General features: G+C 43.0%; 1 protein-coding gene across 1 annotated transcript in view; it reads right to left on the bottom strand.

Annotated features, from left to right (window-relative positions):
- LOC126456543 (inter-alpha-trypsin inhibitor heavy chain H4-like) overlaps positions 1-13,106 on the bottom strand; it is a 195,857-nt gene that overhangs the window by 74,732 nt on the left and 108,019 nt on the right. The window contains exons 3-4 of the mRNA XM_050092291.1: positions 3,117-3,227; positions 2,880-3,018 (exon numbers count right to left, since the gene is read on the bottom strand). Coding sequence (XP_049948248.1) covers positions 2,880-3,018; positions 3,117-3,227 — 250 coding nt within the window. The remainder of the gene's footprint in view (positions 1-2,879; positions 3,019-3,116; positions 3,228-13,106) is intronic.

Genomic DNA, 13,106 nt, shown 5'->3' with positions numbered 1-13,106 from the left:
AACATTCAAATGTGATTTCTAAATGACAAACCCATGGAGAGATCTACCATGGTTTAATAGCCGTGTTAGAAAAGCGCTATGTAATCAAAGAGGACTTCATCTCAGATTAAAGAGAAGTTAAAACCTAGCTGACAAACAAAAACTGAACGAAGCTAAAATGAGTAAGGAGAGCAATGAGAGAAGCGTCAGTGGTTTTGAAAGTAAGACGTTGTCAACCGACCTGAGTAAAAACTCTAAGAGATTTTGAAATAATTAAATCAAGACCCTAAGCTGTCTACAGGCGTTGATATATACATCAACGGGGACAGTTGAGAAATCTGTGTCCCGACCGGGACTCGAACCCAGGATCTCTTGCTTACATGGCAGTCGCTCTATCCACAGAGGATAGTGCGACTGCATGGATTTATCCCTTACACGCTCCTCTTGAGACCCACATTCCCAACTTAATGTCCACACACAACATTCGCAGTGCCCCTGCCCATTACACTCATTACTCGAGCCAGACAATCTTACCGAGTCCCGTAAGAGTACGGACAATGCGTTTGCATCCAGCACAGATGGAGGTCAATGGCCGGTTAGCCTTAACTATACGATCTTCATTTACTAAGAGAGTTTCGTCGTATGAAAATCAGTAAGTGGGTTACAATCATCTATTCATTCTCGCAGCGACCACACCGGCACCGAAACAGAAGATAACAGTGAGAAGGCCGAAATACTGAATTCGGTCTTACGAAGTTGTTTCACCGTGGAAAATCTTAACACTGTCCCTCCTGTCAACCGTCGTACGAATGTCGAAATGGCAGATATTGAGATAACCGATCGCGGAAATGAAAAGCAGCTACAATCCCCTAGTAGTGGAAAGGCGTCAGGACCAGATGGGATACCTATAAGATTCTATAAAGATTATGCGAAAGAACTTGCTCCCCTTCTAGCTGCAATTTATAGTAGATCGCTTGAGCGACGAAAGGTACCTAACCACTGGAAAAAAGCGTAGGTCATTCCCGCTTTTAAACAAGGGCCGTAAGACAGATCCACACAGTTATAGACCTATATCGTTGACTTCAATCTCTTGTTGAATTATGGAACATGTTTTATGCTCAAGAATTATGATCGTCTTGGTAAATAAACATCTCCTCTATAAAAATAAAAATCAACATGGATTCCGCAAACAGAGATCCTGCGAAACTCAGCTCGCTCTGTTCCTCCATGAGACCCACAGCGCAGTGGACAACGGCGCTCAGGCTGATGCCGTGTTCCTTGATTTCAGTAAGGAATTTGACACTGTCCCGTATTGCCGTTTAATGAAAAAAATACGAGCAGACTTGCGATTGGATTCAAGACTTTCTTGCAGATAGAACTCAACACGTCGCTCTTAACGGAATAAAATCGACAGATTGAAGTTAATATCCGGAGTACCACAGGCAAGTGTGATACGACCGTTGCTGTTTACAATATTTAAAAAATGATCTAGCAGAAAGCCTCGGATGCTCTTTAAGGAAATTCGCAGATGATGCAGTTGTGTACCAAAGTAGCAACGCCAGAAGACAGTAAGAATTTGCAGAACGACCTGCAGAGTGTTGATGATTGGTGATTGGTGCAGGCTCTGGCAGTTGACCATGAACGTAAATAAATGTAATGTATTGCGCATAAATAGGAAAAGGAATCCACTACTATACAGCTACACTATTGATGACTAACAGCTGGAGACAGTATCTGCCGTAAAATATCTAGGAGTAACTACCCAGACCGACCTTAAGTGGAATGACCACATAAAACAGATAGTGGGAAAAGTGGATACCAGACTCTGATTCATCGGAAGAATATTAAGGAAATTTAACTGATCCACGAAAGAAGTGGCTTATAAGGCGCTTGTTGGCCCGATTCTTGAGTATTGTCTATCTGTCTGGGATCCCTATCAGATAGGACTGATAGAGGAGATAAAGAAGATACAACGAAGAGCGGCGCGTTGCTTCACGGGATCGTTTAGCTGGTGAGAGAGAGTTTTGGAGATGCTAAACAAACTCCACTGGCAGACCTTATAAGAGAGGCGTTGTCCATCACGGAGATATTTACTACTGAAATTTTGGGTCAGCACTTTTGAGGAGGAGTCGGACAACACATTACTTTGTAAATAATAGATTTCAGCTATCAGTCGTCCTTTGGAATTTTTATTGGTTGATCTAGATTTCAGTTAGAAACTAGCCATTCTCAATGCACTATCCTTTTTTGGTCAATGCATGTAATGCCTGTTGATCTGGCTTTGTACACAGTTCATTGAATACTCAAAGAGGATAGTGCATTGAGAATGGCTGGTTTCTAGCTGAAATCTAGATCTGCCAATAAAAATTCCAAAGGACTATTATTTACAAATCAAAAAAACTGTCTCTGCGTGCAAAAGCCTCTGAATGGATGGTAACCTGAACAACACATTACTTCCCTCCACATACATCTCGCGTATTGACCACGAGGAGAAAGTTCGAGAAATTAGAGCCAATACAGAAGCTTGCCGATAATCATTCTTCCTACGCACTATTCGCGAGTGTAACAGCGTTGCAGATCAGATAGTGGTACCGAAAGTACGCTCTGCCACACATGAGGTGACTTGCGGATTATGATGTAGATGTAGATCCAATGTGTAATCTTCCCTTGCGCCCAAGAATGTAAATGGCGTTACTCGTATGTGGTTTGTGCGATTGCGCTGACATACCATCCAAACATCTATTGCACTTCACCTCAATTTGACAATTACTGCGCGCCGCATTTGTGGTGTTCTAACGGCCAGCAATGAGGATAAGGGAAGGGGTCAGCCTTCAGTGGAGCGCCTTCACACGAGGATAGCTGCAGAAGTGCGGCGCGCGGCCGTCAGTTGGGTTGCCTACCTGCCCAGGCTGTAGGTTGATGACGTGGTTGTAGGAGCCGAGGCGGCGCGTCAGCAGCTCCTCGTACGTCAGGTTATACGTGACCTTGCTGCCCGCCTCCACGTTTACGGACACGGTAAATGTGTTGGAGTCTCGCGCACTGAAAAGTACGAAGGTGCGACAGGATTCGTTGAGAACTACGAATTACGAGGCTGCATGTACTATTAGCTTCTGTGTTCGCTCTAACTAGTTATTCACCTGACAGCAACGTGAGCCGCTGTCTGTCCGCTGGCCACTGCCTGCTGGTATTCCTTCTTCGCTTCCTCCTTCTCCTTCACGTAAGCTTCGTACACCTTGCCGTCGGACTCACTGAAACATGCGGAACAAGAAGATATTACAAAAATATCGCGTGCTCTACTATTACCACCACCACACCACCACCACCACCACTACTGTTCACAATCATGATGAGAGAGAGAGATAGAGATAGATAGAGATAGATAGAGATAGAGAGAGAGATAGAGATAGATAGAGAGAGAGATAGAGAGAGATAGAGAGAGATAGAGAGAGATAGAGAGAGATAGAGAGAGATAGAGAGAGATAGAGAGAGATAGAGAGAGATAGAGAGAGATAGAGAGAGAGAGAGAGAGAGATAGAGAGATAGAGATAGAGAGAGATAGAGACTCGATCGCTTCACTTTCATAATTTTGTCTATTAATCAGCAAAAATAATAAAATTGAGCGAAAGAACTGAGTTGCACAGCATCAGAGGAGCTTTCGTGTTACGTTCGTCTGAAAAAGCAATATCTGGAATGAAGCGCATGAATTTCAGATGGAATAGTTGCCAAGCACCTGTGCCAAATTAGAAAGATGAAGTCTCCCCAACAAACAAAAACTTTAGACGGGAGTATCTCTCTGTTCTAGAATAAAACAACACCAAAGAATCTAGAAATCGATGAAACTACTACTACTACTACTACTACTACTACTGCGAAAAATCGTTTAGAATAGAAATGGAAACGTAAGAGAAACTTGCTGTACACCGTTAGCTGTACTTCAGGTGTTTCCATTTGCCAGATCAGTATTCGGACACACAGTCCATCATTCTCATCTGTTACAGATGATAAAAAGCAATTATTTACGTCCAGTATATTATGTTAAGATGGTGTAATCGCTGCACTATAGAAATTTTTGGATGAGATCATCGGTCTCTAAGTTTACACACTACTTAATCCAACTTAAACTAACTTACCCTAAGATTCTCCCCCCCCCCCCCCCCCACAACACACACACACGCCCGAGGGAGGACTCGAACCTCCGACGGGGCAGTCGCGCGGACCGTGACAAGATGCCCTAGACAGTGCGGCTACCCCGCGCGACTCTGCACTATACAATTAGTGGTTTCAGCAAATGACGTTTTTTAAGGATTTTCATGATATTCAGTCTGCATATAACTAGAGTTTATATATCATGATGAAAATGACTGGATTCATTATCACACATGAAGATGACAGTTATTTGCTGACTCAGATAATGTGAATACTGCAGCGATTAGGCGATCTTGGCATGATAAATATTTATAGGAATATTTATAGTGCCGCATGCTTCCAGTCGACAATAAGTCAATTCTATAACAAATGTTTGCATACGCATTTCAATAACACAAGAAAACATAGTTTACACCAAAGTGGGAAAATTATTACTTACATATTATGATTGTCTACATTAAATCATGTGCCTCTTAGGTGTAAATCCTCTACGATATTTACAAATGATATCACTCTAGAGACATAGGAACCTCTCGAATAAAATTTGTAAATGACCATGCATACGTAACTATGTTAGGTTCATTATCTCGTGGTAGAAATAAAACGTCTTACCGATACGACCCGGAAGTGTGGTTGAGATAAATGATATTGCAATTCACACACAACTGATAGAAGAAATAGTCTGATGGTCTTGGGGTTACATGTATTGTAACAAAATAGTCCTTCTCATTCCATTTAGCGTTTTATAGTTTGATAACATGTACATGCAATGATCTATGTGCCGCTGAGGTAAGAAATTTTGTTTTTACCACGAGATAATTGAAGCTACCGTAGTCATGTATGCCCGTTTATGTACTGGGTTATGATTATACTTCTAATGTTCACGGGCTTTCTGAGTTTCTGACCTGACGTAATTTGAAGGGCTTATTTCAATAGTGGTGCAAGCCCATTGCCTCCACTTTTCTGTCTATAATGCTTCCGAAATTAATGAGCCAAACAAACAGAAAGAAAGATTCATCTCTAGCAAGAAGCCATATGCTTGAATATTTCTGGTATCTCAACTGCAGATTTTTCAGCGCTCATTTAACCTTAGGACTCTGTATCTCAATGTGAACAGAAATGAACTTTTACCACTATTGAAATAAGTCCTTTATTTGTAATCGAAGATTTTGCAATAACAGGCAAGTCGTTTTCATGTCTACGCGCGCAGTACGCAAGTAATATTATTTTTTTACTTTAATGCCTACGAAGCTTTCTGTATTATCGACATAGGCATGCATACATATGTTTATCCTTTCTGTCAGATGTCACTGATGATGAGCTGCGTACCCAAATGCGTATCTGGCAAGTAGTCTGGAAGTGCCGCTCATGGTGTACAACAAGATGACATTTATCAACGACACACAAAATGCAGAGCGCCTAGCATCTATGTTTACACATAAACATTAAAGCGTTACGAAGGTATCTCTCAGTTGAAAGGACAGAACTGAGTTGCATTAGAAGTTCTACTGTGTAAACATGGAAATTTTTATGCATCTGGTCAATTTGTGAGCTACGAAACTCGGGTCTATTTTAACTACTGGACCCAGTTCAGAAATGACAGAAACCAGTTTATGCTTTAAGTCCACAGTTGCTGTTGCATTTGCAAGATTGACAACAATGTTTTTCTGAAATACCAACAGTACAGGCATTAAAGCGTATTTCTTGCGTTGGATGCAAATTCGTTGCATATACATACAGTATATGATTAAGATGTATGGCTAAGAGTATAGGTGCCGGATCACGCACCATCGACTCGTAAATCAATCCTCAGCCACTCTTACTACTTTTCGTTTCTGTCACCTCTCGTATCTATTTATTCGTGTGAAAAATTCCATTCCGCATCGCAGTTCGTAGTTAAAATTAACTGTGTCCCCTTACAATTGACTCGATAACTCAGTTTCAAAGACGCAGGAAAGCAACGGCGTATCACTTCCAACAGGATCAAAGCACAATAGGGTTTAAATTAACCTTCATATAGATCACAACTTTTCTTTTTGCCATAACATTCTGTGCTATGCTAATTAACCGTGACCTAATTTCTCCTAAATGTCTTGTATGACAGACTAAAGGGAAGTCCGTGTCGGTGGAAGTTCACCAGTCGTTTTAATAACTTATTTCGGTATGAAAAAGTAAAATTACTGTCAATTTTAATTTTCAGGGCTCGCCCAGACAGTGGTGTCTCCACAATTTTTTCTCGGCAGGAACAATAGTGCGAATACGAAATTACATCGACATCACATACGTACCCTGCAAGCCACTGTATGGTGCATGGTGAGGGGTACCGTGAATTACTACTAGCCATTCCCTTTCATGTTCTACTAGCAAAGGGAGCGAGGGAAAATAGACTGTCTGTACGTCTCTGTACGAGCTCTAATTTGCCTCGTCTTCGCAGTCCTTAGGCCAACTGTGTGTTGGCGGCAGCAGAATGTTCTACAGTCGGCTGCGACTATCAGTTCGCTGAATTTTCTCGATAGTATTTCGCGCAAAGAACGTCGCCTTCCCTTCGCGGATTCCGATTTCAGTTTACGAACCATCTTCGTAATACTCGCATATTGATCACGTCTACCGATAAGATACCTAGTAATACGCTTGTGAATTGCTTAGATGTCTTTCTTTAATTCGACCTTTGGGGATCCCAAACACTAGAGGAGAATGTGTCTCACAAGTATTGTATACGTGGTCTCCTTTGTAGATGAGCTACGTTTTCCTAAAATTTCTCCCAGTAAACCGAGGTCGACCATACACCTTCCCTACTACGGTCTTTTCGTGCTAGTTCAATTTCACATCACTTTACAACGTTACGCCTAGGTATTTAATTGACGTGAGTGTCAAGCAGCACACCTTTAGTATTGTATTACATGACTATTTTCTATACTGATGTGCATTAAGTTTGTTTTCCAACATTTTAGCAAGGTGCCACTACCACTGACAAAGAGAAGTCTATTAGTATCAAACGGAGGTCTTAATTTGAGGAAGAAATTTCTGAGAATGTACATCTGGAGCACTGGATCACAGTGAAACATGGACTGTTGGAAAACGATATCAGAAGAGAATCAAAGCTTTTGGGATGTGGTATTACAAAAGAATGTTGAAAATTCCGTTCACTGATAAGGGATGAGGTTCTCCGAAGAATCTGTGAGGAATGGAATATGCGGGAAACACTGACAAGAAGAATGGACAGGTTGGCCTGTTAAGACATCACAGAATAACTTTTATGATGCTAGAAGCTGCAGAGGATACGTGGAGGGAAGCATCAAACCAGTCAGAAGCCAGAAGAGTCCTCCCCCCCCCCCCCCCCCAAAAAAAAAAGGAAATCTACCATTCATCACAGCAAATAGATATTCTGTCTAAATCATTCTATATCGTTCTAGAATCACTCAATCACGATAATTTCGCGGGCACTACAGAGTCATCAATAAACAGTGGCAGATTGGTGTTCACCTTACATATATCAGATCTTTATGTATTAGATAATGCTTCCCTGGGGCATTCCTGACGATACGATATTCGCAGTCCAGGACAACGTTCTTGGACCTAATACACAAGAAGTCTTCGAGCAACTCACCTATCTGAGAAACTATTCTCTAAGCTTGGTCCTTCGTTAACACTCTGCCGAAGGACACTGTGTCAAAACACTACTCGGAAATCTATGAATATGGCTCCCAGGAAATCGTACGAGAAAAGTGCACCTCGAGTTTCGCACGAATGATGCTTTCTAAATCCGCGTTTATTGGTGGCCGAAGCTTTTCTGCCTGAAGGGAAGCTATTACACTCTGAATATGTTCAAGAATTCTGCAGGATACCGTTATTAAGTACAAGGGTCTTCTTCTCGTAGAGGTATCATCTGTGCTGTTTTCCATTCGTTTGGGACTTTGCGCTGGGCGAGAGATTCGCGGTAAATGTAAGCTAAGTAAGGGGCCAATGCTGTAGAGTACGCTCTGTTAACCAAATTGGATTTCCATCTACACCTGGCGAATCATTTGTTTTCAACTCTGAGTTGCTTCTCAACACCAGATATTACTATTTCTAAATCTCCTTACGGAATCTGTGCGACGCTAAACGTTAGGTATGAATACTTTGCAATTTCATGAGAGCGCATGCAAAAAAAAATGGCTCTGAGCACTATGGGACTCAACTGCTGAGGTCATTAGTCCCCTAGAACTTAGAACTAGTTAAACCTAACTAACCTAAGGACATCACAAACATCCATGCCCGAGGCAGGATTCGAACCTGCGACCGTAGCGGTCTTGCGGTTCCAGACTGCAGCGCCTTTAACCGCACGGCCACTTCGGCCGGCCCAGAGCGCATGCAAAATTTCCGTTTCCTCCGATAGATAATGTAGATATAGCAATATCTAAAAATGGCGTCTGTAAGTGACGTACGTTACAAGCAGCGCGAGGTCAATATATTTCTCACTGAGGGGAAAGCAGCTGTGGGGAATATTCAGAAATGTGTGTGTCAAATCTATGGAGCATTCGCAGTCGACAGGAGTACAGCTGGTCGCTGGACGAAGAAGATGAGGAGAAGGCGGTTCGTCGGAGATCGATAATTTGCAGTGGGCGGTGAGACCTTCTGCGGCCATCACACTTGACATTCTGTAGCTAGGTGATGTTATCATGCCCTAGGGTACACTCATTACTACTCGGCAGTTGTTGTAGCTGCTGTCAATTAGTAACGCAAGTGTGGATGCAATAATCCGCGCTCTTGGAAACTCGAAAGAGTGTGCAAGATGGGTTACGAGCTATCGTGACGTGGAACACAAATCTCTCAGGGAAAAAAGAAAAGAAGAAAAATTGTTCCGAGTTTTTGCAACATTTTGAAGCTAAGGGGACGGTCTTGTCCCAAACTGTACAGGTGATGAAACCTGGATTAACCATTTCGAGCCCGAAGCAGAGACAATCGATGGAATGACGTCATCCTTCTCCCCACTACATCCTTGTGTCTCGATACAGGAATGCCATTGGAGTAAGTAAAAGCCCTTCTTTCATGTGTGTAATTTTCATTCTATGGAATAATTAATTGTTGCAGAAAAAATGTGGTGCATTACTTCTTGATGGGAGAAGGAAGATTTGAGTTTAAAGTCCGGTCGACAGTGAGGTCATCAGAGACAGAGCACAAGCTCCGATTACGAAAGAATTGAGAAAGAAATAGACCGTGTCCTTTTCAAAGAAACCATTCTGGCCGTTGCTTGTGAGCTATTTAGGGAAACCACCGGAAATTCAAATCTCTATGACCAGATGGGGTTTTGAACCGTCGTCGTCCCGAATGTGAATCCATTGTGCTAACTACTGCGCCACCTGGCTCGGTCATTACTTTCTGGGAAACCGTCGTAATACGGCTCAGTTTCAATTCACGACTGTTTCGTGTGATTTTAGATTCCTACATCAGCATCCTGTTCTGAACAACAGAGTAACCGACGTCACATGCATGTAATACAACAGGATCATTAGTACGGCCGACGAACTTCGAAAGACAACCGAAGACGATACGGTCTTATAGGCTAATAGGGCTCTATCTTGCGTGAGATTGCTCATCGAAGAAATCTACTCATATGTTCATGAAATATATAACAATTTCGCCGCCAAGACTTTGAACATCACTGTTTTGTTGGTTCTCCTGAAAATATGTTCTAAAGTGGCAAATATGCAATTCATTGCTATTAAAATTCAGGTATTTGTTCCGTAGTATGGTGCAGTCTTATAACTGATCAAGAACGCGTACGGTATCATCAGCTGTGTATCTATCAATCGATTCTGGCAGTCAGTATTGATTCACACTGGTGCGCAAAAAGGAAGGACGAAAGCAGCTTTTGTGTTACGTGTCACTGCGAAGTAACACAGCTCGACGGATCTTGAGCCAAACAGTATAGAATAGTATAGCGCAGCACAGCATAACGCAGAAGGTAACTGAAACAAATACGTAATGGGACAAACATAAATGACACTTTTATTTAAAACAACCAATACAATGAAGTCACCGCGATTTCTGATGGTCCCTTGGGTATTATAAGCGTCGAGACAAGATTCCTAATAGGCTCTGATCACCACGGACAGCAAAGCATGCCTGCAACGTGCTCCCATGCTGTGCACAAGGTTGGTAAGGCGTTCTTGGGCTAGGGCGTTCCAGTTTTCCAGCAGTGAACTTGTGACAACGGGTAAATGGTCGTTGGTGTAAGTGGACGTGCTACTATAGGACTCCCCACCGCACCCCACAAGTGCTCGATAGGATTTATATTAGCGGAACCGGTACGCAAGTCCATTCGCCAAATATCCTCCCGTTCCAAGAGCTTCTCCAACTGCGCTATTCTATGTGGTCACTCGTTGTCATCCATAAAAATGAAACCAGATCAGAATGCGCCCCTCAAAGGAAGCACGTGGAGGAACGAGTACAATGTCACAATAACGCTGCCAGGTATGTGTACCGTGTTCAAAGATTTGTGGATCAGTACACCTGCGAAACGTTATACCTCCTGAGGCCATGAAACCTGGACCACCAAAACGGTCAAGTTCGCCAATATTCCTGGATGCATTACGTGTTCACACGTCTCGCCATAAGAGGATACATCCAGCATTGTCCAGCATGATGAGGGATGTTCCAGGTGTCACGACAGGGGAGCATGATGTTGCATGGACGTACTGACCTCGAAATCTTTGAACATGGCGCACTCGCTGGTCAACGTTACACCATATTCCCTCCCCATGTGCCTCTTTTCCGGGGTGTTTTCGGTTCTCGTTTCACTTTTGTGGATGATAGTGCGCCACCGCATCGAACAGAGTGGGTTGTGGACCTCCTGGAACGAGGGGATCGTCCACGCACACCAATGAATCCAATAGTTGTCAACAGCGGTGGAGGAGAAATGGTTCAAAAGGCTCTGAGCACTATGCGACTTAACTTCTGTGGTCATCAGTCGCCTAGAACTTAGAACTAATTAAACCTAACTAACCTAAGGACATCACATACATCCATGCCCGACGCAGGATTCGAACCTGCGACCGTAGCGGTCTCTCGGCTCCAGACTGTAGCGCCTAGAACCGCACGGCCTCTCCGGCCGGCTGTAGAGGAGAAATGGAACGTCCTTCCACAAGAACTCCTTATCAGTCTTATGACCAGGATAAGAGAACGTTGGAGGCACGCACTGCCGTCGCTGTCAGTGATGATCACACACCCTATTAAGAACCATGTCCAGCAGCTTGTAATGTCCAGGAAAATATCATGAATCGCAGTGACTTAAGAGTAATTGTCTTTAAATATGAACGCTTTAACTGTCCGTTTCAATCCGTATTTCTTTGAGTTACCTTCTCTACTATACCGTAGCAGTTGTTTTTATGCATGATCCAAGTTTCATCAAGCTACGAAGGGCGTTTGAAAAGTCCGTACAAAGTCCGAGAGATGGCACCACCGGCGCGTATCGAGGTCATGTTTAGTTAGTAGCATCTTTGGAAAGAACGCACACCAAGTTTCAGCCATATTGGTCTCTCTGTGTCTGGCATTCGTGTGAATCAAGGAAGTCGAGTGATTGTCAAAGAAATGGACGAAAAAGAATTTCGTGTATTGGTAAAACTTTACTTTATGAAAGGTAAAACGCCTCAGGAGACTAAAGAGAAGCTTGATAAACATTACGGTGACTCTGCACCTTCGATTAGAACAGTTTATAAGTGGTTTCAAAATTTTCGGAGTGGCCATATGGGCACAAGTGATGTTGAACGTTCTGGACGCCCTGTGGACGTTACGACTCCAGAAATCATTGATAAAATCCATGATATGGTGATGGATGACAGAAGAGTTAAGGTGCGTGAGACTGTTAGTGCTATGGGCATCTCGAATGAATGGGTACATAATATTTTGCATAAACATTTGGACATGAGAGAGCTATCGGCAAGATGGGTTCCGCGACTGCTCACGCTTGACCAAAAACGGAATCCTCTGAAGTGTTTTCAAGGATTGTTTGCAGCTGTTCAGGAAGAATCCGCAGGACTTTAAGCGCCGTTTCGTCACTGTGGATGAAACATTGATACATTACTATGCTCCTGGGACCAAACAACAATCTAAACAATGGATTACCAAGGGAGAATCTGCACTAAAAAAGGCGAAGACCATTCCTTCGCCAGGAAAGTTTATGGCGACTGTCTTTTGGGATTCGCAAGGGATAATCCTTATCGACTATCTGGAAAAGGGTAAAACTTTTACAGGTGCATATTATTCATCGTTACTGAACCGTTTGACAACCGAGCTGCAAGAAAAACGCCGGGGATAGGACGGCAAAAAAGTCCTTTTCCATCACGACAATACACCAGCACACACATCAGCAGTTGGGGTCGCAAAATTAATGGAAATAGGATTCCAACTCGTTTCACATCCCCCGTATTCTCCAGACTTGGCTCCCTGGGACTACTATTTGTTCCCCAATTTGAAGAAATGGCTGGCGGGACAAAGATTTTATTCAAACGATGAGGTGATTGCAGCAACCAATAGCTATTCTGCAGACTTGGACAATTCCTGAAAGAGATTTTCACTCTGCAGCGGAGTGTGCGCTGATATGAAACTTCCTGGCAGATTAAAACTGTGTGCCGGACCGAGACTCGAACTTGGGACCTTAGCCTTTCGCGGGCAAGTGCTCTACCAACTGAGCTACCTAAGCACGACTCACGCCCCGTCCTCACAGCTTTACTTCTGCCAGTACCTCGTCTCCTACCTTCCATACTTTACAGAAGCTCTCCTGCGAAACTTGCGGAACTAGCACTCTTAAGAGTGGACGAAATGTATAAGTTTAAAAGGAGACTGTCGAAAAATAAAAAAGGTTTACCCCAAACATGTAAGTAGTTTTTATTTTTGCACGGGCTTTTCAAACGTGCCCCGTATATTACTTGGCAGTGACACATAACGCGGAAGTTACTTTCCTCCTTACGTTTTGCACAACAGTGTATAGTAAAAAATACCAT

This window comes from Schistocerca serialis, chromosome 2 (genome assembly GCF_023864345.2).
Source record: "Schistocerca serialis cubense isolate TAMUIC-IGC-003099 chromosome 2, iqSchSeri2.2, whole genome shotgun sequence".
In the NCBI taxonomy this organism is placed as follows: Eukaryota; Metazoa; Arthropoda; class Insecta; order Orthoptera; family Acrididae; genus Schistocerca; species Schistocerca serialis.
This window is presented reverse-complemented; position numbering and strand designations above follow the sequence as displayed.